Source organism: Rousettus aegyptiacus, unplaced genomic scaffold (genome assembly GCF_014176215.1).
Source record: "Rousettus aegyptiacus isolate mRouAeg1 unplaced genomic scaffold, mRouAeg1.p scaffold_m13_p_9, whole genome shotgun sequence".
Lineage (NCBI taxonomy): Eukaryota > Metazoa > Chordata > Mammalia > Chiroptera > Pteropodidae > Rousettus > Rousettus aegyptiacus.
In genome coordinates this window covers 11415001-11441040 of record NW_023416312.1, presented here as the reverse complement: position 1 = coordinate 11441040, position 26040 = coordinate 11415001, and the positions used below count along the sequence as shown (strand labels likewise).

At 38.9% G+C, this 26040-nt stretch overlaps 1 protein-coding gene across 3 annotated transcripts in view; it reads right to left on the bottom strand.

Annotated features, from left to right (window-relative positions):
* The window catches only part of POLA1 (DNA polymerase alpha 1, catalytic subunit), a 275388-nt gene that overhangs the window by 37066 nt on the left and 212282 nt on the right, over positions 1–26040 (bottom strand). For all 3 annotated transcript variants that reach the window (XM_016121342.2, XM_036227193.1, XM_036227192.1), the window contains one exon: positions 25365–25461. In XM_016121342.2, coding sequence (XP_015976828.1) covers positions 25365–25461 — 97 coding nt within the window. The remainder of the gene's footprint in view (positions 1–25364; positions 25462–26040) is intronic.

Below are 26040 nucleotides of genomic sequence, written 5' to 3'. Positions count from 1 at the left end.
AATGACACTAACCATTTAGGATAATGAAAATCTCAAAATAGGTCAAACACTTGAAGTGGTAAATACTGATTGCATCATGGAGGTACTACACAACCAGCCTTCTTTGTGCCAGTAATTCTGAGGCTAAATAGATTTGGAGAATTAGCTGAGAAGGGACGAATATAAAAAAAAAAGTGTTATTAACTGAGAAATACAAAAGAGTGGTAGCAAGGAGACAGTTGTTGAATTAAAAGTACTAACTGAGAAAACATAAGAGAAAACAGCAAAAGTAGATAAAGGAATTATATAAACAGGACTGGTCCGAACCCATAATATTAGGTTGAATCACGTGAAGTTGCCATATTTTGTAGGTCTATAAAGGTCAAATGTCAGTGATTTTCTTTGGTTCAAACTAACACATTTACCAAAGTACTTGGGACTTCTTGTTACTACATAATAAATGACATTCACTAACTCATGAGTTTGGTGTACAAGTGTAAGCTCTGAATGGATTGTATTTGGGAAATTTTCACAGCAGTGTCCGAAATGGTAACCGTTAGGGGCCAGACTCCACTGTGGGCAATGAATGCTTCTGTTTTTATAGCTTCAACTCCCATTTTTTTTTAAGGGCTGTTATGATTTCAGAAGCCATGTTCGGTGTCCAGAGTAGACTAGCACTAAATTTTATGGAAGAAGTTTAGAAGTGTTGAAGCATTTCAAAGACCAAATACAGGCAAGATTCAAGAGGGCATCATGAAAAGCAAAAGACATGAAACCATTCCATAATGACTGATATTTTAAGATGTTCAAGAACACCACTACCGTGACACAGGAATGTATTTTTAAAACAACAGAAAGTGAAGATATTAAGGCACATAAATAAACCTGTCATTGCAGTGACAATGCACCAGTGAAGTGGGGCGAATAGATAAAAAGGAAAAAAAATTCAGGTAAACACTCCATTATTTAAAAACAAATGGTGCGTTTGGATAGCTAATGTGATAATTTGAATTACAGCATGTGGTATTCTAAAAAGGAGTGCTGTGGAGTTGCCTGTATGCCAGAAGGTGATTGGTTAAGCTTGTTCCGGTACTATTTATGATAATAAAATATCCTAGTCTGCATTTATGGGGGCAGCGGGGTGTTTCTAAAGAAAGTGAATATAGTGATCAAACTGTTATTGAGTAAAAGCTTAAACCTGCTCCTAACCACGAGAAAGTCTTTCTGTTAATTAATCGTAATCAGCAGAAGGTAGCCTGGAAGGGGACAGCCAGACTGAAGGGTTTAATTAACCACTGGGCAAAGCAGGAGTTGACATTTGCATCACAATGCTGCCCCTGGTTACAGGCTGACCAAGTGGAGATGAAGCCTGTTGACAAACTTTATCCTACCAATTCTAAGATAAATCCCTTCCCCCATGGGCTTTATCTTAGAATTCCCAGGATAACATCTCTGAAATAAGGATGTGTCTTAAATAAATAACACTTTAGATTTCATGATATATGCTAGCAGATGGAGAGATCAGCTAAATCACCACCTTTCTAAAAGTCACTCTGATCCAAGTCAAACCAGCTAAGTATCAGAGAATGTTAAGTTTCCTTCATGATTCTGTAACAGATATTAATATCCTAGAGTCTAGGACTTGGACCATAAAAAGGATGAGGGAATGAGACTGTCGTGGTCATTTATGTGTTTCCAATGTCTAAACACACCTTGAATTAAGCTCTCTCTTCATCTGGACTTTGGGATCCCTGACTTTGTTATAAAAAACATTACTGTGTATGATGAAAGTCTTTCCAGAGGGAAATCTATGCAGATACAGAAACTATCCAACATAACTTGAACTCCTGGTTGGAATGGATGCTTGCCACTGATTAACTAGAGAAACCCTTACAGAAACCTGATGAATTTTATTAGAAAGAATAAGCTTATGAAATAGAGAGACCATGTGATGAAGCCAAAGAGAGCTTGGGTCCTGCGATGTCCACTAAGGTGGGTGGTCACTAATGACATATGGCTATTTCGACTTAAATGAATCAAAAGTAAAAATTCAAGTCCTCAGCCAAGCTAACCACATTCAAGTGTTCAACCAGCATATGTGGCTAGAGGCTACTGCGCTGGACAGCACAGACAGACAATATTTCTGTCACTGCAGGAAATTCTACCAGACAGTGCTCCTCAAGACTAATATCTGAAGCTGAGTTACATGTCAGCTGCAACACTTAGCACTTGTGAACTTGGACAAATTAACCAGCCTCACTACAATTTGGTTTCTTCCTTGGTGAAACAAGAATGTAATTGTTATCTTGCGCTGTAGGAAGCTGTGAGGATCAGCGTGCCATAAAAAAATTAGCTACTAGTTTTACATTTCAATGTGATTTGGACTTTACTAAGGTGACTCTCATCTTTTAGCGTTTTTAATGTTAGTTGGATATCTAGTGTTATGTCTTTTCTTTCCTTCTTCCTCAGATATAGCCTCCAGATATTTTTAGCAAACGAATGCCTACAGTAGCCACATGAGTAACAGAAATGAGTGAAGCGGGCTGTGGAGGGGTTGCGGCAAACTGAAACCATGTTCTGTCTGAACTGCTTCAGCTGCTACTCAGCTCCAGCCAATTACTGTCATTCAGGAACCATGACCTGGTGTAGCCAGATACAGTAGTCCCCTCCTTATTCATGGTTTCGGTTTCCAGTTTCAGTTATCCTTGGCCAACCACGATCCAAAAATATTAAATGGAAAATTCCAGAAATAAACAATTCATAAGTTTTAAATTGCCCGCCATTCTGATTAGCATGATGAAATCTCGCAAGTCGCGCTCTGTCCAGCCCGGGATGTGACTCATCCCTTTGTCCCATGTCTCTATACTGTAGACGGTCCCCACCTGTTAGTCAACTTAATAACTGTCTCGGTTATCAGATCAACCATAGGGGTATCAGCGCTTGTGTTCAAGTCACCCTTATTTCACTTAATAATGGCCCTGAAGCTATTTATATAACTTTTATTACAGTATATTGTTATAATTGTTCTATTTTATGATTATTGTTGCTAATCTCTTACTGTGTCTAATTTATAAATTAAACTTTATCGTAGGTATGTACGTATAGGAAAAAACATAGTATAATAGGGTTCAGTACTATCTGCAGTTTTAGACATCCACCGGGGGCGTGGTGGGGGGTGGTTTGGAACATATCCCCAGCGGATAAGGGGGGAACTCCTGCACTGATTTCTAAAAGTAAGACAGGAATTTGGCTTTTTGTATGAAATCTCCAGTTTAAAAAACATTAGCAACTAGTTAAAAATGTTAAGTATTCTTCAGGCAAAGTAAACACATTTAGAGGTTCTATGTGGCCTACAGTTGCCATTACGTAACCTCTGGGTTCTAAGACCCTATGGCAGCTCCACTCCTTTCTCCACGGCCCCATGCCTTAGGACACTTACAAATCAACGCACACAACTTCTCACTGTGCCTCATTGTGAAATAGAAATGAAGTTCACAGTGTTCTTTATTTTATACAAATTACCACTTCCTAGTGTTAAAAAAGTTATTTCTAAGGTTACTGAAATATAACACTTAAAAAAACATGAACTTTAAATGCTGTAAGATAAATGATCTAAATTTAGAAAATAAAGAATTTATGTCCTCTTCAATCAAATGCCCAGAAAAGGAGGCGGGGGGAAATGATATTATTCTTGCATGATTTTATGACCAAGTTTTACTGTAATTAAAGATAATATTTTTCTTTATTCATTCCTACTCCATTGGAAAATTACTGGAAATATGAGGGAGAACTATAATATTTTATATAAAAGCCACAGGTTTCTACTGGCGAATAAGTTTTTTTTTTAAATCTTAATTGGGAAAACATAACGCAGAAAGCAAAGCAAATCTTTTAATTCTGCCAGTAATTTAAATACTGTACACTCAAAAGCCCATTATATTTAAAAGTTTTCTGTACTGTATATGGAAGCATACACAATTTTTTTTCCAAGTGTACTTAACTATATATTTTTCTTTATCAGGAACCAGTAGTTGTGCCCTTTTTATTCAGTTCATAATTCAAATATTGTTTCTGCTACAAATATATGGTTTATCATGCCTTTTTATCACTAACTTTGGTATATTTCATAATCGCATTACAACCCCACTGTGTACTGAATACCACTTACAGTTCAAACTACTCAAGATAAGCACTGTTACATTCGAGAGAAGATTGGCAGTAATTAAAGGTCTTATTTAGTAGTTGTTGGTAACCATGTTTTTAAGGAAGTAAAAAAAAAAACAATAGAAAGTAGTATAGATATATTTAATTTGGTAATTGTATTTTATTAATGAGACTGGGGTTAAAACAAAGATGTGCTAAACTGTTATCAATGCGACAGAACAGAATGACATGGAAGTGTTCTGTAATTCATCAATGAGAGTTGAAACACCTGTGAACTACATGGCACAAAACTAAATCAAACCAGAACAGTAATAACAACAACAACAACAATAACAATAGTACTTTGGACTTATAGACTTCCTTTCAGAAGAATTTCAGAGTGATTTATAAACACGTTATTTTTCAGGTTTTCAACAATTAAGATGAAATCAAAGAGTAATAATGGTTTGTCCATGCCACAGAATTGGCCAGTGGCAAACCAGGAACATATTTTTCTAACTTGTTTGGTCTCCTGCAATTATATTATGCAATGACTATGCTGTTAAGAATGTGTCTTGTGGGTTACACGCAAGACATAGGTATCTCCAGATTTTATGGGAGCTCACTAGTTTTCTCCCCCTGCCCCAGCCTATTAGTAATAGTAATGTTTACAGACAGAAACTGACACCCATACTGACGTGTGTGCCTGCAGGCTGCTCAAGTTAGGGTCCCGCTAGGAACCCAGAGAAGAGCAGTCTGCGAATCTCTCAGCAGCGCCTGCCCTCCCTTCTTCTCACAGCTATCTGGAGATGGCCTTTAGACATGCTGAGATCTCATAAAGAATAGTAAACCGAATAACAAATTTGGAGCGCTGGGAGAAATTCAAAGACAGCAAGATCATTAAGGAGCAAGAACTGTGAATCCTTAGGAAAAACCACCAGCAAAATGGCCAGCTCTTATCATATATATATATGTTCTAGAGGGCAAGGCGTGGGCCTGGGCAGGGACAGTCCTCATCTGAAATAAACTTTTAAGACTTTTTTTTTTATGGTGACATTGGTTAATGAAACCCAATTAAGTTTCAGCTGTACACTTTAACAGTAAGGCGCACGTGCGCACACACACACAGTGTGTTCATCTCCCATAGTCAGATTTCTTTCTGTCACCACATATTACTCACTCTACTAATATAGTAGAGCATAAATTTGATTTCTATAACCTAAAGATTTGAACAAAGAAATTTTTAGCCTGGAATTAATGCGATCTCCTGGAGGTGCATGATATCGTAGCCCAACTCTCTTAGGAATTATCAGAAAGTAGGTAAATTAAGTCCATGTAGAGTGAGGAGATGGCATGGGCTACATGTCTGATGAATATATAGATATGCAGAGATGGAAAAAATTTTATCACATAGAAGGGAAATAGAGAAAAAAGGATGGAGTCTGAAAAATATTCTATAAACATTATTAACATAAAGTATTATGTTTCTAATGTCAAGTATTCTAGATAACATTATGATGTTCTCTAGAACGGAACATTATAAGGTTCCCATTAGGTACAAGTTGCCATCGGGCATACAGTAACGTATCAAGCATGGCCACATCCTCAAAGAGTTATAACGCACTAGGAGCAGTGCTCAAGAGCTGCAGAAATCTGGAGGACAAAGAGATCACTCCCAGTTGGGAGGCCTTAAAGGATGAACAGAACACCAACAGGGAGAGGCTGCTGGAGGGGAGTGATGCGGGAAGGGGAAATCTGTGAGCAGAGGGACGTAGTCATGGTGGAGTCAAAGCCCACTCAGGGACCCATGAGGGGTCTGGTCTAATCTGCGGGTGCCGTGGTGGTACCATCTCAGTCTTCCTAGGCAAAAAGGGGTCATCTGAAACCCAACATCCAGAAATAAGGACGTCTGAACACTGTTTTCCAAGACTCCAAAGCTGGGGAGTGGAGTCAGCCAAGCTACTTCTCCTGCCTGGAGACTAAAGGTAAACCCAGGCTCTGACCGTGGCGCCCAGAGGTATCTTTCTGAAGACTGTGGACTACCATCCTGTCTCAGACCCCACAGGGGACAGGCGACAATATGAAACTGCAGAAGGCTTCTCTATCAGGACCCAGCCACTGGGCCCAGCAGTAAGTAGAAGAGGCCAGGAGGTGAGAGTGGTCCCAGAAACCCAAACGGTGAAGGCACCTAAACCCCGGGGTTGGGTTAGCCTGTACCCCGATACCTCCCCAGTTACCCAGCCAGTCTCTTCGAGGATTCTCCAACCCCCACAGTGGCCCTTTCCTATTTTTATGATGTAACTTAATGGGGAAAATAACATGTGCTTTATAGTCAATTTTGTTGAAATGCATTTATTTCATCTTCCATTTGCTCATTACCAGAAAACAGTTTTTTTTGCTTACTTTTCCCTAGCTGATTTTTTCCCTTCACTTTATTCTTGGATGCTATATTAGCTCATATAGAACCATAAATGATTCCTTTATCTAGGAAATAATTCATGTGTTTGACTTCATTTTCCTTTCTACTGTCTACTTAAATTGTTATCCAGATGCCACCCAATCTCCCTTTCTATATCAAAGTCAAACTTAATGCATATTTGACAAGAAGCAATATTAAAGTTTGAAGAGTTTCACTAACTCCAAGATTCTTAACACTGTGGGTGTGCTTTAGAATCACCTGCAGAGCTTTTTAAAACACACAGCCACTGGAGCCCCATCCCAGACCTACTGAATCAGATATCTGGGTGGTGGCATCTGGGCACCTATCATTTTAAAAAATATATAAAAAAATACACCTCGGTTATTAACAAAGTACTCTGCTAAAAGGTACATGATTTGGGAACTTGGTCTGACTGACTTTCCGCACACAAATACAGCTATTTTTCCACCTTCCTTAGAAAAGAGCCAATCAGTTAGTACTGATTGCTTACCATTAATGGAACACATACCAAAGGAACATAGCTCAACAAAATGGAAATGATTTGTGGATTATTTGTGTTTCAACCCCTTCTATTAGTACTAATAATGAGAATTAAATTCATCTTTTCTAATATACTTCTGACATGAATCGTATTTTGAGAAATAAGAAAACTAAAATGTAGCTATCAAGATCAATTTTAAGCTCCTTAAAATTAGGGATCATGCCTTTTTCATATTGCCACCATTTGGTAAATAAAAGCCAATCATTTAAAATATGTGTGGTGGTGTGCTAGATGCTAGAGACACAAATATGAACAAAACATGGTCATGAAGGTTACAGAAACCAATTCAGATAAGTAACTACAACACTAAGTGGACAAAGTATTATTCTCAGAAGTAACAAAACTAAGTGACATTTATTCCATGCTTACTATGTGCCAGGCTCTGTCCTAGGCATTTTATATGTCAGCCTGTTTAACTTAGAACCCTATGAGGTAGGTGCTCTTCTCATCTCAACTGTACAGAAGAGGTTAACATGGGAGTAAGACCCACACCCCAAGGCTACTTATCTAGCAAGACATGGAAAGCCAAAACTTGAACTGGCCATTCTGGCTCCAGGGGAGAGCTTTTAAACACTATGCTATTTTGCCTGTCAGGTCAGAGCCCTCGGTGCTCAACAAATGCTAGCGGAAGGAACATAACAACAAATGTTTACAGAGTGCTCACACAGTGTGCCTGAAACCCCTTCTTCCTAAGACTCCTGAACACTCAGGCTAATATCTATGAATGTCTGTATGATTCTTTCAAAGCTCAGGCAAGAGACAAATATTATGTTTCCCTCCACTTCAGCAATGGGATCAGAAGTTAGGTTTTCATAGCTAACCCTTCAACCAATCCCTTCACTTCTGTGTTCCTCTGGCTCCTGTGAGCTTACATCACTTGGGAGCCAAACTAAGAATGACATTTTTCAGGACAGGGCTTCCAAGAAGTTCCCACATGTCCTAGCATGTTACAGTGACACTCTGAGGCAATGAGAAAGAGATTTCCTTAGAATTAGGTGAGAAAGAGAGACACATCTAAAGAGATGATATTTCGGGTTGAAAGAAGGAAAAAAGTTTCCCGATTCAAGGCTAAAGGCTGCTGCCAACAGCTTGTTTTGTTCCCAGCGATCAGCACACAAAAGTTTCACGGAGCTGAAGGGAAAAGATTTGGAGGCTAAGTTAGATGGGGGGTTGGGTGGGGGGCGTGATTCCCATCATTCCTTTGGGAGCAGCAGAAAAATAACAAAACCTCTATAAAAGAGATGAGCAAGTCTGCTGTGAAAGGAATGACCCCTCACATATAGGGAGAGCAATTTGCATCTATAGATCTCATTGGTATAAACGACCTCCTTCAAAGAGTGAAAATCTGAATGGAAAGCCACTATATATCCATGAAAGGCTTTGCCGGCTATTTGTTGAGCTGTATACAGACTAACAAACAGGAGTGGTTAACCTGGCGCACCATGCACTATAGAGATATTTTTTTTAAGTAGGCTTAGTCAGCTAATCTTGTTGAGATTTCTCTCATACTACTGATTTCTTATTCTCAAAATAAATTAAGAGGCTTCATTCAAAATTCCCTGTGGTCTACCAGCTTGAGTTTGTTGGGTGTCTTTGATTGTCTCTTGTCTTTAGATTCCTTGCCTTGTCTCTTTAGATTTTGCTATGCCCTTTGGTGTTTCCCGTTAGTCCATGTCTGGAATAGCTAATTACATGGTAGCATAATTCCCGCCCGTGCAACAAGGAACAGCAGAACCTTGCTAATTCTCACCCATAACTGAAATACTCCCGTGTAAGTTACTGAATTATGCAAATGAGCAATAAGTGAAGAAGGATGATTCAAAATTGTATTTCATTCATTTATTTTGACAAGTGTAGTTTAGTCTTAATTATTTTGAAAATTTCTTTGTAGCATACTAATAAATTTACTGTGGCACATTTGTTAAAAGTGATAAAGCCTTCGCTAAGAGAGACCAGAGTGTGCTTCGTTGAATAAATTCTCGAAGACCGGCTCAGGTTCAGGCACTCTCTTTTATCTTGGATTTTACTGACTGTTCAGCATCTGTGTTTTGTTTTGGCAACACAATATACACCAATAAATCATGGGTATTATTTTAGGAGCAAACATCTACTTTATAAATAGGTTCTACATTTGTCTAAACTTCTACCACGACGATAGTTTAAAAAAATGAATCATACTTCAAGTAAAATATTTTTACATTCCGTGGTCATAATGCTAGTAGGACTTTATTTTTATCTTCTAAATAAAACTAGTTCAGTCTGTCATTCATCTCTTTTAATTCCTCTTTCTGTTTTGTTTTGTCTTACCATCCTTTTAAAGACGTCTGTTTTAAGATAAGTGGATAAATCACGGTATGTAACATTTTCATGTCAAAATACTTACATTATTATATTCTGAGTTAAATTATTTAAGATAAGAAAACACTTAGATACACTTCTGACAGATGTATCCTGCAGGATGGAGTCAACTTCTTTCAAAGTACCACCAGTGGTTACTGTGGGGAGTTTAGAAAGAACAGCCTTCCAGCTTCCAGTCTTGGTTTTAAAGCTCAGCACAGATCAGCCTCTTAATAAGCACTTTTTGACAAAACCTCCAATTCAGATATGACTAAAAATCATCGTGCATTTGTCAAATGAGGTTCTTTGATTTACGAAAGCTAGATATGCAACGGAGCACTTAAAGAATAGTGAGAGACAAAACTTACTCTCAAACTACATGACTAGGTCTGTGCATATTAAAATCTCATCCACTCTTCAAGACTGAGGTTCCATCTCCAACAGGACTCCTTACCCAAGCTGTATGCGGGGACCCGCAGCACTTCCCGCCACTCCCCTCCCTCCCTCGTATTAGAGTTACTTCTTTAGGCTGCAGTTTTCCTACTAGATTAAGAAGGGGGAAGCTGAGACACGCAGAAAGAATGCTGGATTCTCACACCCTGGGGCTTTGCTACCTCAGGAGGGTCATTTCATTTCTTTGAGGTTGTTTTTTCTTTTATCTGAAAAAGGTCGACCACTCCTATCTGATGAGAAAAGTAAAAGATAATGGATGTGACTGTTCTCCACAAAAAAAATCCTATAAAAAGGAGTTGCTTCGAGGTGAATGCGTGAACAAGAAAACGATCATAAATATTACCTAGAAAGCCAGAATCAGGTCTTATACTTGTATCCTTTACAGCTCACATAAAGCAGAGACTCATGAAACACTGAATTTTGGGAGCAAGGTGTGAAGAAGGGAGAAACAGAGAAAACCAGACTTACACAGATCTGGGTTTATTTTTTTTTGAGTCAAATGGAAAGTTTATTAGAAAAGGGGTAACACTCCACAGACAGAGCATGGTCTCTCATGGTCTCTGCTCAGAGGCAGAGAGAGAGAGAGAGAGAGAGAGAGAGAGAGAGAGAGAGAGAGAGAGAGAGAGAGAGAGAGAGAGAGAACGAGAACGAGCGAGCGCGAGCCTAAGAGAGACTCAGAGGGACAGGGACAACAGAGACGGGGCAGTGTGAGACAGAGTAAAGGCACTGAGAGGGACCACACAGACCTGGTTTTTGATCCTATCTGTAATTTTGGTTTTACAATAATTTCTTAAAACAAGAAAAGTACATCAGTGTCTAAATAGCCGGCAAACCTATCTTTTTGTGAGCGCAGCTGGTTTAAGCCTTAAGCTTTGAGGGACAGTGCTGAGGTTAGCAGGGCTCACAGACCAAGGGGAGAAAGCTTTCCCAGGGCCTTTACACAGGGAGAATGCAATCAACGTTAATTCAATTGAACTCAATGACAGGCTAACTAATTCCATCTAGTTACCATCGAGTTGGCCATAAGGTAAGAGAATGCTGATGGATCTGAATAAATTCATGACAGCTACAGGAAGAATTAAGAATGAGTCAAACTGATGATGGGTTTTCTTTGTGTATGAGGGGTAGTATCTATTATATGGAAATGACAGTACAGCATAAAGTAATAAAGGGGCACTGACTAATCATGTGCAAATCAACATCAGATCTGGGCCTTGGGCTACTGGGTAACTGGAGATATTACAAGGACACAATAAAATGTCAAAAGTTATGGTTGATTCTCTCAGAAAATTAGCAAAAATTTAAGGAACTACAGAGGGTAATGAAAACATATGCCAGCTTATATGAAAAGAAAACAGAGCAAAACGAAACAAAAAACCTGGTCAGTTTAAACATTAAGTCAGTTCAAAAATTAAATCTGCACTGTAATACCAAAGGCGAGGACTAAGTAAAAACACTTCACTTTTAAACATTAAAGGCTACTCTGATATTCTTTTGGTCAAAAACAAAACAAAAGCAAATGATTAAGAAGATGCATGAGAGGTAAGGGCTGTCTCATGGAAGGGGCATAAACACTTCTAAGAAGAAATGTTATCACAACAGAGTGAAGGCAAGTAAGAAATGATAAGACGTTAAATTCTGAGCTAAATAAATGAGCGAAGTTTCTCAAGAGGAAAAGGATATGCGATTTAAGAATAACCCCGAACTGCCACAGAAAAATACTAGTCAGACTAAACCTGTTTCAATCCCAAATATCCCTGAGAGCATGAAACAATTCTGGATGACTATAACTCCCCCTAATTTGCTTGAAGCAAGCGGGGTTGGTGTTTTAATATCTTTCACAAACTTTTCTTTAAAAGTCACATTTATTACTAATTTTAGCTGGTATAGAAAAGTCACAAAGTCAGTAAGTGATAAAACCACAAAGAGTACTTCTTTAGAAAGATTAAAAAGAAAAAGGAATGTCAGCTTCTCCTTAGACTATAGACTTTTTAATGTTTAAAGCTGCATTTTTAAAAGAGGTAACTGGTATACATGCTAAGTAGCCAATTCAAAACATTTTTAGTGAAAAGCACTAACTGTGAGGGGAAGAAAATTGAGCATAACTATATGTAATCCTTTATTTACGTCATGTTAGAACAGATCATTACAGATGTTATACAAATATTGATAATTTAACAGTCCTGAAACTTATCGTACATTCTATCATGACACTTAAAGGACCTACTCTCTCCTCTGCCACAAGTATAAACCTTTTCCTCCTAATTAATCTGCAATTAATTCAACCAACCTCCAATTAGTCTTATACAACATTACCCTACTTAGACAATAAAGCATTCTCTAGACTGGGTTTTAAACCTGGGCTAAAATAGACTCCTACAGACCAAAAATGGTTCTGGGATTTCTCTTTGTAGTGTAATTTAGATGTCATATCTAATTTGCTGTCATGACTATTGTTTCACTGTGCAATTTGTATGTCATTTTGAATGGTAAAGGCATCATAGCTTTATTGAATTAAACCTTCTGTCTTTATTTAGGGTCTGATGTTACATGTTTGTGCGTGTATGTTTGTCTCAAAAGCTGCTTTTGACATCAAGTAGTAGTAGAAAAAGATTATGCTCTTTTGATATGTTTGCTCCTATCTTAGTAAATATAAACACAAACTGGGGGGAAAAAGCCTTCTTCCAACTAAGGAAACAGAGTTTTAAAATAATAACTACAATAATAACAACGATAATTTACTTTTAAAGGCAGAGATAGCTAAATAAGCTATTCATGTTATAGAATTATAGAAGGCCTGGCTGTTTTTCAACCTAAATGTCTCGATTGTCCGTTCTACTAATTCTTTCCTGAGAAAGAATTGTCCTGTCCACTGATAGTTTTAGTGATGCCTACCTCAAACATAAGATGTTGTTCTTACCACAACTCCGAAATCACAAAGAAATTCAAGGGCTCTCTGGCTTTAACTCATTAGGAACAAAGGCCACTTTACCTACATCACAACACTCAGTTTTGTGTTGGTCTGTTTATGGTTGTTGTCCTGGTCCTGGCCTCCGGGTTCAAGTTCTAAAGTCAGGACTAAGGCTAATCATGGAAAGCCTTCCAGTAGACCATTGGAATAGCCTTTTAAGTAATTTTTAGTGCATGAAATTTCATAAAGTTTTTACTAGATAATTACACTTCCTGATTTTGTAATTAGTGGAAGTACATGCAATTACATAATAATTATGATAGTAATTACGTAATTAAGATGTATAATTATGTAGTAAAAAACATCATGGAAATAAAACCATCTACTGTGTAAGCACAATACGTTTTAAAAGTAAATTCACTAGCTCAACTGTTTAAAAATACTTTTCTTCAAAATAAAGTGATTAGCTCACATTATGGTCTAACTGCTTGAAAATTGCTAAATATTTTTCCCCCGTTGGTTATAGAAGCATATTTTTAAAAAGTACACGAACAAAATCTTATCAGGTTTTTCCTCCGCTCAACACTCAAAAAATGACAAAATGTTTTGCAGATAAAGACCATTGACCATAGCATTATCGCCTAGATACTGCAGCATCGGTGTCCTTGTTTGTGTTATGTACTTGTCACTACAAAAGGGACAAGGAACCTGCCTGTTGAAAAGACGTAATAGGAAAGGATTTTATAAAACTATTAATACATCCGTTGTCACAGCATGCCTATAAGTCCATTTGTACATATAAGTGTAAAAGTCGAGTGCTTAAAGAAAGTCAGGTTACTAGAATCCAAAAGTTTGTTGCCCACGTATATGGCAACTTTTATACCCTACTTGAGCTACCCTAAAGAGGGTGACAGAAAATGTACAGAGCCAAGACATCTCCACTTATGGGAAGAGCAACTATGGTGACAATTTCCTGGAAAATGTAATTTCTCTCTCACAATATAAAGTCATCTTTAGTTAAAAAACAAAGCCAAACCAAACTGGCAGTATTCAGAGAAAAAAACAAACAAACAAACAAAGCAGTGTGAAGGGGCTCCATGCTGCCATTGGAAAATAACTTTGTCATTCTTGTCCTGAGCATAAAAATAGAACGGAAACATTAACAACAATAGGAAAAGTAAATTCTAACGTAAACTTTTTAGTAACAAAATATAAGAAATAAAATCGCGTTTTCGTTTCCAAAAAAAATTGTAGTTTAATGCTTTGAAATCTTTACAAACAAGCTAAATCGATGTTGTAATGAGGCCCAGAATCTGGTGACTGGGTGAAATTGTGCTCTGAACACATATAGCGTGGCCCTTATATGAAGTGGGTATAGAATTGCACTCTAGTTCTCTCTTCTATGAGCCACTAATCTTGAGATGCTGAAAGCCAGTTTGAAAATCCTAATTTACTTCTCCTTTGTTCCTTCCGGTTAAGAAGAAACAAGGTAGAAAAAGTCATGTCATGCTCTCTCATCCCCACTCTCCATCCAAGTTAGGCAATTGCATTTAAGATTACAGAATATATTTCAAGAGACCAGGCTGTCATATCAATTCTGCTTTAAACCTGGGTAGGGCTTCTGTACTCTGCACATTAGTCGTTTTAAAGTTTTGCCAAAAGGATGCCTCTAATCAATGGATGAATAAAACGGAAGTAGGCTTTTAGATAGGGGAGTGTGTCTTGGATCAGTGCTTCTCAAACTTCAACAGTGCCTAGGAATCACCTGGGAATCTTGTTATAATGCAGATGCTGATGCAGTCGGTGTGCTGAGGACCTGCTATTTTGCATTTCTAACAAGTTCCCAGGTGATGTCTATGCTGCCAGTATACTGATCACACTCTGAGTACCAAGGTCTTAAGTTTGACTCAGAAAAGAAGGCACGGAGAAAAAAGCTGTTTTCGGTTCATTGGTATGTTATTTTCTCCCTCAACTAATTATTTGAAGATTATTATTTCTTTGTAAAATTTCAGTGCTTTTAACTTAAAAGCAGTACATACTCAGATTATATAACTTAGAAAGTACACACAAGTATAAAGGAGAAAATAAAAATTATAATCCACACAGAGATAACTGGAAATAATTCTAGCATTTCTTACTAATTTTTCCACCTTGCATAGAAACTACAAATTTGAATTATAATGGTTACTTAGTTTTGGACTTTAACATTTCATTCATTGTCAGTACTTCCCTAAGTCATTAATGATTAAAACTACGTAATACCTAACAATGACATCAGCAAAAAGCCAGAAGCTCAGGATTATGTGAACTACTTTTTCTATTAGCAAAATTCTTTGTGTTTTCATAATCACTTCCTAATCATAAACAGCCATATTAGTCTCTTAGATAAAAATTCACTTAAACAATCAGAGAAATAATTTAAAACTAAACTCAGGTCATTTTTATTTGCAGTAAAATAAAAAAAAAGTTGAAGTTACCCATTTCGAATTTTATTTTTCTATAATTTTTTTTTTCAGAATTATAAAAATGAACCTTTAAGAGCGAAATGGTACTTAACAGAATTTGTACCTTACTTTTATATGTATTTGGCAGGTGTGAATTGTTTCATGTGTTTTACCTATTAGTTATTAAAAACAGAGAAAAGGCCTTTTTTTGGTGTGGCTTTTTTTCAACAATATTTTTTATTTTTGTTATAGTTGGCATACAATATTATATTAGTTTCAGGTATACAACATAGTGATTAGACATCTAGATACTCATGAAATGATCACCCCAATAAATGTAGTGCCCCTCTGACACTGTAGTTATCACAATATTATTGACTATATTCTTCATGCTGTACTTTATATCTCCATGAGTATTTTGTAACTACCCATTTGTACTTCTTAATTCCTTCTCTCTTTTTCACAGATCTCCCCAACACCCCTTCCATCTGGTAACCCTCAAAATATTCTCTGTATGAGTTTTTGTTTTGTTTTGTTTTGTTTTGGTTGTTGGTTATTTTGTTCTTTAGATTTCACATGTACATGAACTCCTATGGCATTTGTCAATCTCAATCTGACCTACTCCACTTAGCATAATCCTCCCTATGTCCATAATAAAACATCTTTTCCCACTCTTTTACTTTCCATCTTTATGTGTCTTTTAATCTGAAGTGAGTCTCTTGTCGGCAGCCTATGTAATGCTCTTGTTTTTATTATCCATCCGGCCACCCTTATCCTTTGATTGGAGCATTTAATTCTTTTTCATTTAAAGTACTTGTTGATAGATATGTAGTTACTGCCATTTTTAATTCATATTTTTGATACATATTTTCTTCTTAAAGAAGTCCCTCCAACATTTCCAGTAATATTGGCTTGGTGGTAATAAATTCCTTCAGCGTTTTCTTGTCAGGGAAGGTCTAAGTGATAGCTTTGCTAGATAGAGTAATCTTGGTTGTATGTTCTGGGTTTTCATCACTTTGAATATTATCTGACAAGCCCTTTTGGCCTGCAAAGTTTCTGTTGAGAAATAAGCTACCAGTCTTACGGGAGCTCCCTTGTAGGCAACTAATTGCTTTTCTCTTGCTGCTTTTAAGATTCTTTGTATTTAACTTTTGGCATTTTAATTATGATGTATCTTGGCGTGTCTCTCTCTGGGTTCATCTTGTTTGGACTCTGCACTTCCTGGGCTTATGTGTTTATTTCCTTCACCAGGTTAGGGAAGTTTCCCATCATTTTTTCAAATAGGTTTTCAATTCCTTGCTCTCTCTTTTCTCTTTCTGGTGCCCCTATGTTGCAAATGTTGTTATGCTTGATATTGTCCCAGAGGCTCCTTAAACTATCTTAATTTTTTGGGATTCTTTTTTCTTGTTGCTGTTCTGATTGGATGTTCTCTGCTACCCCATCCACTATGTCACTAATTCAATCCTCCATTTTATCCACTCTGTTAATTCCCTCTAATGTACTCTTCATCTCAGATATTCCATTCCCCATTTCTGACTCGTTCCCGATTATGTATCCACTTTTGCTTTCTGTCTCTTTATTAGAATTTTCACTGAGTTCATCTACTCTTCTCTTCCCCTAAGTTCACTGGATATCCTTATAACCAGTGCTTTGAACTCCGCGTCTGTTAGATTACACGTCTCCATTTTGTTGGGTTCTTTCTCTGGAGATTTGTTCTTTTATGTGGGACAGGCTTGTCTCCCCATTTTAGCTGCCTCTCTGTGTCTGTTTCTATGTATTAGGTAGGGTTCCTAAGTTTCCTCGTCTTAGGAGAGTGGCCTTATGTAGTAGGTCTGCCCTGGTCACCTCAGCCAGGTGCTGAATGTGCATCCCTTGTGTGGGTTTTGTGTGCCCTCCCATTATATTTGAGCCTTGGTTGCTGTCTACACACTGATGGGAGGTACTGACCCTTGGACTTACTGGCTCTGAGGCATGGCCGGTGAGGGGCCGACCCTATGGAGCAGGATTCACATTAGCAGGGCTCTGTTTCCTGCCCCTGATATCAGGTGTGTCTTCCTCAGAGCCCTGGGTGGTGCTGGGACTCCAGTACTGGTCAAAGCTAGCCTCTGGGTGTGCCGGCCCGAGGGCCTCTTGGGAGGGGTCTAGCTGTAGACCAAGTTCAGCTGCTGCCTGTGCACCTCCAGGGCCATGTGGTAAGAGTCACCAAGCAATATGCAGGTGGCTGCTACCCGTGCTGGGCTTATAGGTATCTTAAAAGGCCAAGCCAGAAACCAAGGCTGGCTGCTGCTAGTGTGGAGCTTGGGGCTGCTCAGCACAAGGTATGGGGCACGCTGAGGCCAGATGTTGCTTCTTTGGATTTGTGAGCCTTTGAGAGATTTTAGGAAAGTCCACAGTAAGAGCCAAGACAGCCTATTTGTATGGAAAACCACTGGAAGCGGCTTAGGTGGGCCCACAAGTTGGGAGGGGTGGGGTCTCAGGGATTCACCTGGGTAGAGCAAACTGTGTTATCCAGGTTAACGGTGACTCAGATATGGCAGAGCCTGTGCCTACAGGCTGGGAAGGGGGATGGCTCAATGGAGGAACAATGGATACCACCGGAACTTCTGTTGGGGAGAGATCTGCCCCTTCGGCCCTCGCCTGGAAGCCTAACAACTCAGCGTTTTCCTGTATGTCCCAGGTGTCCCTCTAGCAGCTGCCTCAGTGGTAGCAGAGCTCGGAGCGAGCAAGTCCATCAGTGAGTTAGGCCGGGCACAGGCCATTTAAGGGGATGGTCACCGCTTCCCATGGTATCCGTCTCACTCAGCCACAACCCCCGCAGGTCTTCACGGCCCGGGGTTATGGGGACTTCTCTTCCTGGTGCAGGAATCCTGGGCTGAGGAGCTCAGTGTGCGTTTGGGACCCCTTGCTCCTCCAGGGTCAGGGAGAGGGCACTCTACAGCTAAGATAGCCCTCTTGATTCTTGGTCGCCACACTCAATAGTGGGACCAGGCTGTCTCACATTTCCACCCCTCCTGCTGGTTCAAGGTGACCTCTTATGTTTGTCCCTAGTTGTAGGGCTACTGTTCAGCCAGACCTCAGGCGACTCCTAATGATGGTTGCTCTATAGTTTTGTTATCATTCTGGTGATGTACAACCTTCTATGACATCTTGACCGTTTTTGAGAAAAGGCTCATTTCTAAAATCGAACAGGTTTTTCAGGAGACTAACCCATGGGCTTAAAAAGTGATAAAAGAAGAACTGGACCAAATAGGCTCTGACACAACCTTCTTTTTAATGTCTTGTGAGGATTTAACAAAGTAAATTCTACAAATGTCAACTGGCTTAGAGAGGACCCCAGAGGCTCTTTGCTACCTCTACTGCGGTACTACTTCTAGCAGTAAAACTCTCCTGCTTTCACTTTACCAGTTTAAGAAAGAGTAGAAATCCTTAACACTGAAAAGGACCTGTCTTGAGACCCTTAGAAAAGATCCCAATTTCCATATACACTAAAGCATATGATTTCTTCCATAAAACTCTTATTTTTTGGCTAAAAAAAAAAAACACTCCTCGAGACTACTTCACTTTTCTGTACCAGTTGTTATGTCTCTTTTGGGTCCCCATTTTCCACAAAGTAATACAATTATTACCACTTCATGAGTGTTACTATTTAGCTGACGGTGAGCAGAGAACAGGACCCTGTGGCAGCGTGGGTGAGGGGCAGTTGGCTTGCCTAACTCACTAGTTAAGTGGCTTGACATTCTTTGAGTCAATTCGAATTGGGCACCAGAAAAATGAGAGATACTATGTCATTTGTCTTTAGTATCACTTGCAAAGAGTTTAAATGACAGATATTAAATCTGAAAATGTCAAGGAACATTAGTGACATTAATTTATGGCACACCTGAGTCAAGCCAAGAAATACAGGAGGCTCTAGAATTTTACTGTACATTGGCCTCTATTCATGGACAGAACTGTTTTCTAGGATTAATTTCTCCAAAATCCTTTTGAAATTGCTTGTGTGGCCTTATTTTCCATTAAGAATTCTTTCAACAAAATTTAGTGAGCTGGATATAAGGGGGAAAGCACAGATAAACGAAATACAACCCTCTGCCTCAATGAACCCAGAGGAAGAGAAAGCCAAAACAATTCAGGGTAAGTCCTATGAGAAGCCCTCACAGGGTACTATGAGAATATAGAGGAAGCTTGTATTACAGAACTCAATTTCTTCATTAATAAAATGGAGCACAATCCATTGCTCCCTCACTGGGCTGTTGTGAGGATCTGCATCAGAATTCGAAAGGATGACAGGAAACTATAAAAGGACAGCCTAGTCCTGGGTGACACTAATGGAAACAACAAATGTCTACAGATGTTACCATCAGGCATAAAAAAAAAGACAGAAGAGCAACGAGAACAAGAAATGGAAAAGTTTAAGAAAAATGGGTAAAGCAAGCAGGTGGGAACAAAGCTGAAGAGAGGAAGTGAAGCTTAGGCTGTCCATGTCCCTTTGCAAGAAACAGGGCTGAAGAGACTCCGCTGAGAAACTAGGCTTCCTGACAGATGCTTTTCATAAGGCTAAGGTTTAAAGCACCATCTTTTCGCTAACTTTTATGCTACAACTCCAATTCTTTTTCTCAACACAGCATTCTAAATCCTGGTGTTTCAATTCTGGCAGAGACAAATACAACATGTTCAAAGAAGTTTATAGAAAATTCGCCACAAAGACCACCTGTTATGGGCTGAATTGTGCCCCCCCCATGCAGTACCTCAGAATGTGACTGTATTTGAAGATAAGGACTTTAAAGTGGCAATTAAGTTAAAATAAGATCACAAGGGTGGGATCGTGACCAACAGAATTGGTGACATTATAAGAAGAGATTAGGACACAGACATATACAGAGGGAAGACCATGTGAAGATGGAGAAAATGGCCATCTACAGGCCAATGAGAGGCCTCAGAAGAAACAAACCCTGCTGACACCTTTATCTCAGACTTCTAGCCTCTAGAACTGTCAGGAAATACATTTCTGTTGGTTTAGCCACTCAGTCTGTGGTGCTTTGTTATGGCAGGTGTAGCAGCCTAATATACCAACTTACTACAAATAGCTGGCACAGAATAAGAGGAGATGAGCATCTGGTAAAAGAACAAGAAGAGAAAAAACTTTTCCTTTTTTTTTTTTTTGAATAAGGAAAGATCAAACACTAAAGTGAAAGGCAATCAGTATTCAAAGAATAAAAAAGACAAGCCACAGACCGGGAGAAGATATTGCGAAAGACATAAATGATCCATGTTCACTTTAATAATGATAAAGAGCTATTACCGAAAATATACGAAGAACCCTTAAAACACAACAATAAGAAAACAAACAACTGGATTTAAAAAATGAGCCAAAGATGCCTCACCAAAGAAGATACAGAAATGGCAAACAAGGCTATGAAAAGATGCTCCACATCATATGTCATCAGGGAAATGCAAGTTAAAACAAGACACCGTTACACACCTATAAGAATAACCAAAATCAGGGACACTTACAACACCAAATGCTGGCGAGGATGTAGAGAAATAGGCACTCTCATTCACTGCTGGTGGCAATGTAAAATGGTGCAGCCACTTGAGAAGACAGTTTGGCAGTTTTTTATAAAACTAAACACTCTTACCATATGATCCGATAATCACGCTACTTGGTATTTACTCAAGGCTTTGAAAACTTTGTCCACACAAAAACCTGCACATGGATGTTTATAGCTACTTTACTCATCGCTGACAAAACCTGAAAGCTGCCAAGATGTCCTTCAGTAGGTGAATGGATAAATAAAGTGTGGTGCATCCAGACAATGGAATATTATTTGGTGCTGAAAGGAAACAAGTTAACGAGCCATGAAAAGACAAAGAGGAAATTTAAAATACATCTTACTAAGCGAAAGAAGCCAATCTGAAAAGGCTATGAACTGTATGATTCCAACTACAGTTCACCCTTGAACGACATGGGTTGAATTGCACGTGTCCACTTATGTGCAGTTTATTTTTTCAATAAATACTATAAATGTATTTTTGACTGTGTGTGTGTGTGGGGGGGGTCAGATTCCCTAACCCCATGTTGTCCAAGGGTCAACTGAACATGACATTTTGGAAACGGCGAAACTATGGAGATAGTAAAAAGAGCAATGGTTGCCAGGGGTTAGGGGAAGGAGGAGGCATAGGGGGAGCACAGGTGATTTTTAAGGCTGTGAAACTACTCCGTGTGATTAGTGGATACGTGTCATTATACATTTACCCAAACCCATAGAATGTCGAACACCAAGAGTGAACCTTAAGGTAAAGTATGGATTATGGATGATAACCTGTCAATATAGGTTCATCAACTGTAACAAAGTCCCACTCGTGCGGGGGATGTTGATAAGGAGGGAGGCTGTGTGTGGGGATGGGGATATATGGGAAACCTCTATACCTTCCATTCAAGTTTACTGTGATCCTAAAACTGCTCTAAAAACGAAGTCTGTTTTTAAAAGGCAGTCAGTGGCTCCCTTTCTGTACTTCCAAAACAGTTTGATCAGATTGTGGTTTATCACTCTTAGCCACTGACTGGGTCTGTCCCCCCTGGACCCTAAGCTCCTCCAGGGCAGCGAGCATGGGCCATCTCTGCTCCTGATGTCTGGGGTGGCACTCAACACATAATAGGAAATACATAACATATTGTTTTTACTATTGCCAAATAAATAAAAAGGACTCAGTTGAGAAAAAGAGATTCTTTTTCCTCCTGTATTTTCAAAGCAGACTTGATTGAGACAGTTGGACAAAGACTTGAACCAATTCATGTTTCCCCCAAAATGTTCACTTATTGCTACTTAGGCTGAGGCCCCATGGGACGAGGCAGTCAAAGGGGACCATAATTCTGCCATCATGGAAATGGATTTTTATTTCATACTTTGCCACTATGCTTCTTGAAAACTCCTGTTGCATTTATTATGCCATCTGCGTACATACTGGAGCAGTTACAATAATAATGCCGAAGTCCCACAGAAATAAGATTTTTAAAAATGTTACGCAGTTACAGTAAACATGCAGTAAACACTTTGCCAAAGTGAATAACAGTCCTTTACCATTTTAAAGGAAAGGGAAAAATACCAAATGGGATTAATTCACCTTGCGGACTAATGACCTGTAAACTTTTATTTGAAAGCAAAGCACAGGAAAAAGCTTTAACAAGAGCTACTTTTCATCATAAAAAAATAAACCTCTTTCAAATAATTTGTACATGCTTTTCCCAAGTCAAATTGCCAAGTTTCAAACAAAAATTAAAACCACCATCCAGTTACCACCCTTAAAATATGGGCTAATGGAAATGGTAAAACAATCCTGGTGAAGGAAATGTTGCTAGGTACTGACAGTAAAGGAGAGTCTACAGTAAATATTTCACAGGCCAGTCCCAGGGCACTTGTTGACAGATGATGCTTAGATTCCATTCTCAATCATATACCTGTGTGTAACGACTGTAATTTTTCACAGGACTTTTCATGCTAACATCTATTGGTGTTCTGGCTTCGGTCCAAATTGGATAAATTTATTTGCCCTCTGGATCCCACAGATTTTCAGTTCATTTTTACGGCAAGTCAGAAGAGAGCAATTCCACCCCAACTTACAAAGTGAGAAGTGATTTTTATATCTGCTACATGGAGTTTCCCCTGTAATTGTTCTCCTGTTCACTGTAAGAATATACCTGTTCTCCAACTGTCTCCTGTGAACTACAACCTGTGTTTGATTCTCTTTTATATTGAAATCATCCAACTGATATGTTCGGAGTGCCTGGGACAGGGGTTCTCAAACTTGGTTGCATGTCAGAATTGTCTGGGAACTTTCTAAAAAGTTGAGCTTCCTAATTCCTAAACTCTACCTTATGCTTTGTCAATTAGAATCTCTGGGTGTAGCAACCATGGACCGGATTTTTATGTGCCCCGAAGGTGTCTGTTAGGAGACAGCATTTCAGATGTCACTTGTTAGGAAACCACTGCTCCTGGACCATGGATAAGAATGACCCAGCATTTCAGTTTATATCCTACCACTAACCAATACCTAGACACCGTTAAGCATCATTGAATGATCTGAAAACACCCTGAGCAAGGAAATCTCAGCTAATTCACTCATTCCGAAACCGCAATTTAGGAATAATAAATAAGCAGAAGGAAGCTCAAAGGAAAAATAGTTTCAATAATTAAAATTCCATAAATAAAACAAAAGGTCTTTGGAACTTTTCGTGTAGTTCCTTCTGTTAGACATATACTTTGTACCTTTCTCTTGCTGTATTTTCTTTAGCCTTTTGACATGTAAAAGAACCCATCGATAATTTACGTAGTGCCATTTTGGCCCTGAACTCCTGGAGAGCGTATTTATTAGAAGCCAACGACAAAACAAACAAACAAACAAACAAACAAACAAGCATCCTAATTCTTAAACTTGTAAAATGAAACTACAGTAAATCACGTGAGTGTACAGATTCTGTTAACACTTCTGTTTTGCCAAGCAAGAAGCTTCCAAGTGTCACCTTTATTCCGTCCTATTTTGTGGAGAGCAATGTACATGTCTCGATGTTCTCTAAAAAGCTGAGTAAGACTCCAGTGACTTTCCAGATCACTTCTACATGTCTCCAAGAGTCACCAGACTTTTGAAAACTGCTGATCATGAGGCTGATTCAGCTCCTAAGATAAGAATTGTGGAGATGTCCGGAAGAGGGTTCTAACCCTGTAAAGTCTAAGAACATCTAGGGAACAATCTGGGATGGCTAGATTCTGGAAGAAATTGAGGGGGAGCAAGTTCTAATATACTGATACCCAGAAAGACGTAAGACTGACTGGCAAAGAGAGACCATGTACTCATCAGAGAATCAGTACTTAATTCTCGCAATTCATACGCCTGAAGGAAAGGCATTGTGGATTTGGGGGAAAAAAGAGGAACAGCTATTAATAATACTGCAAGTAAATATGGGGTAGGCATCAGCCACGAATGGGAGTTTGAAAACCTAGTAATTAATGGACAGAAGGAATTTTTCCTCTATATAAATTTCATTCATTCACTGAGAATATGCTGTAGAGATAGCCCAAGTTCTTGTTGAACTTCTAAAGACAATATATTAACATCTGCACCAACTCCTCCATCACTCACGTAGTGGTTTATAGTCCAAGACAGCAAACCAAATAAGTCAAGGCATTTTAAAAACTAATTTCTAGCCTGTCTTGTAGATGGAAAAATGGAAGTTGACGCGGACGAGAATTGAAAATAGTTCAGACCACATCAAAGGCAGCATGGGGATTATTATGCAAGGAAATCCAGCAGTATTTGTAGGTTTCTATGTGCCCTTGAGGTTGCCTCCAGCCCTAATACCGAACAACAAAATGCTGAATTGATATTCACTGACAAACAACATAAACACTCTGTAGGTAACTAATAAGAAAAATGTGTAAATTTGCCTTTTTTATTTTTTACAGGTAATAGAAAAGTTGCCAATGTGATTTTCAGGTAGGAGAAAAAAAACCATGCACTTGTCATGACATTTTCAAATACTTTCAGTTATGTAACAAAGCTTTTCCCAGACCCATTAAGCCTCACAGTGCCTTCGAGTCTTGTGCGAGGGTTATAGGCAGCAGCTGATCATCTGAGCCAAGGCGCCTGTACAACTCTCTTAGGATGGAGTCAATAAAAGAACTCCACCCCATCCCTCTTTCAAAATGAACCTGGGCTTTTAGTGAACAGCAGAGATACACTACCGGTCTATTTTTTTGTGGTAATATGGGGTTTTTGTAGGCCCAATGATCACGTTTCCTATGCTTACTTTATTACAATTACTAAACTCTATAGAAAATAGCATTTTCAAAATATAGCATTTAAAAAGTCCTTTTTGTACAGTTCCTCCCCCAAAGGCCTGCTTTAGTAGAGAACAATATGAGACAGGCTGTGGAGGCCGAAGCCGGGGATTCCTACGCTGCCGCCCCTCGTGGAGGGGATGCCTGTGCTCGCAATGGCCCCCGTGGCCTGCTTCTGAGACAGCGGTGTGATGCTGCGTGAACAGCCTGACACAGTAGGTCTGGCTTTTATGATGCAAATTTCCACTTTAAACTCAAAGGTAATTACAGTATTTTAACGTACCTTTTTCATGATCGGTAGTAAGTTTCTCCAGTGCATAGTCCACATCAAAAATGTACCGGTAAAAGCACAGCTGGGTGTACAGGGACTTGTCAGAATACTGCAATAGAACAGAAAACAAATGAATACTACTACTGGGGAGGGGCAGCGATAGAGATCACTCTCAACAGAGTACATTCCCTAATTTTGACTTCCACATCAAGCAGCTTTTTTTTTTTTTTTAAAGAAAGGGTAGGTGAGTAAGAAGAGAATCACATTAATGGTTTGTCCCCCTCATACAGCATACACACCATTCATAATTCAGGAGAAATTCTGCCACTTCGATCATAGATTACTACTTGCGAAGCTGCAGACTGATTACCCCTGCTGTCAAAAAACTGATTTCGTCAAACTGCAAATTCCTATGCACCCTTGACAATTTGCACTGTTAATTGGGAAAAGTGGCACTGTGCTTCCTACCTGGGACTTGTCCATGCTAGAAGGAAGTTAAACAATTTCTGAAAACTGTTTAACAAATACTGCTATACTATGAGTCCAATTTTACGACATGTGGCAACGATCTATATTGCCTTTGCCAGGGATTGGCTCACAGATACAATATGGTAAATTAACTGTAGAGTTGAGGTCATCTTGACAACTTGTTCAGTGCTAATCCTAAGGGGGCAACATAGGACCTCTG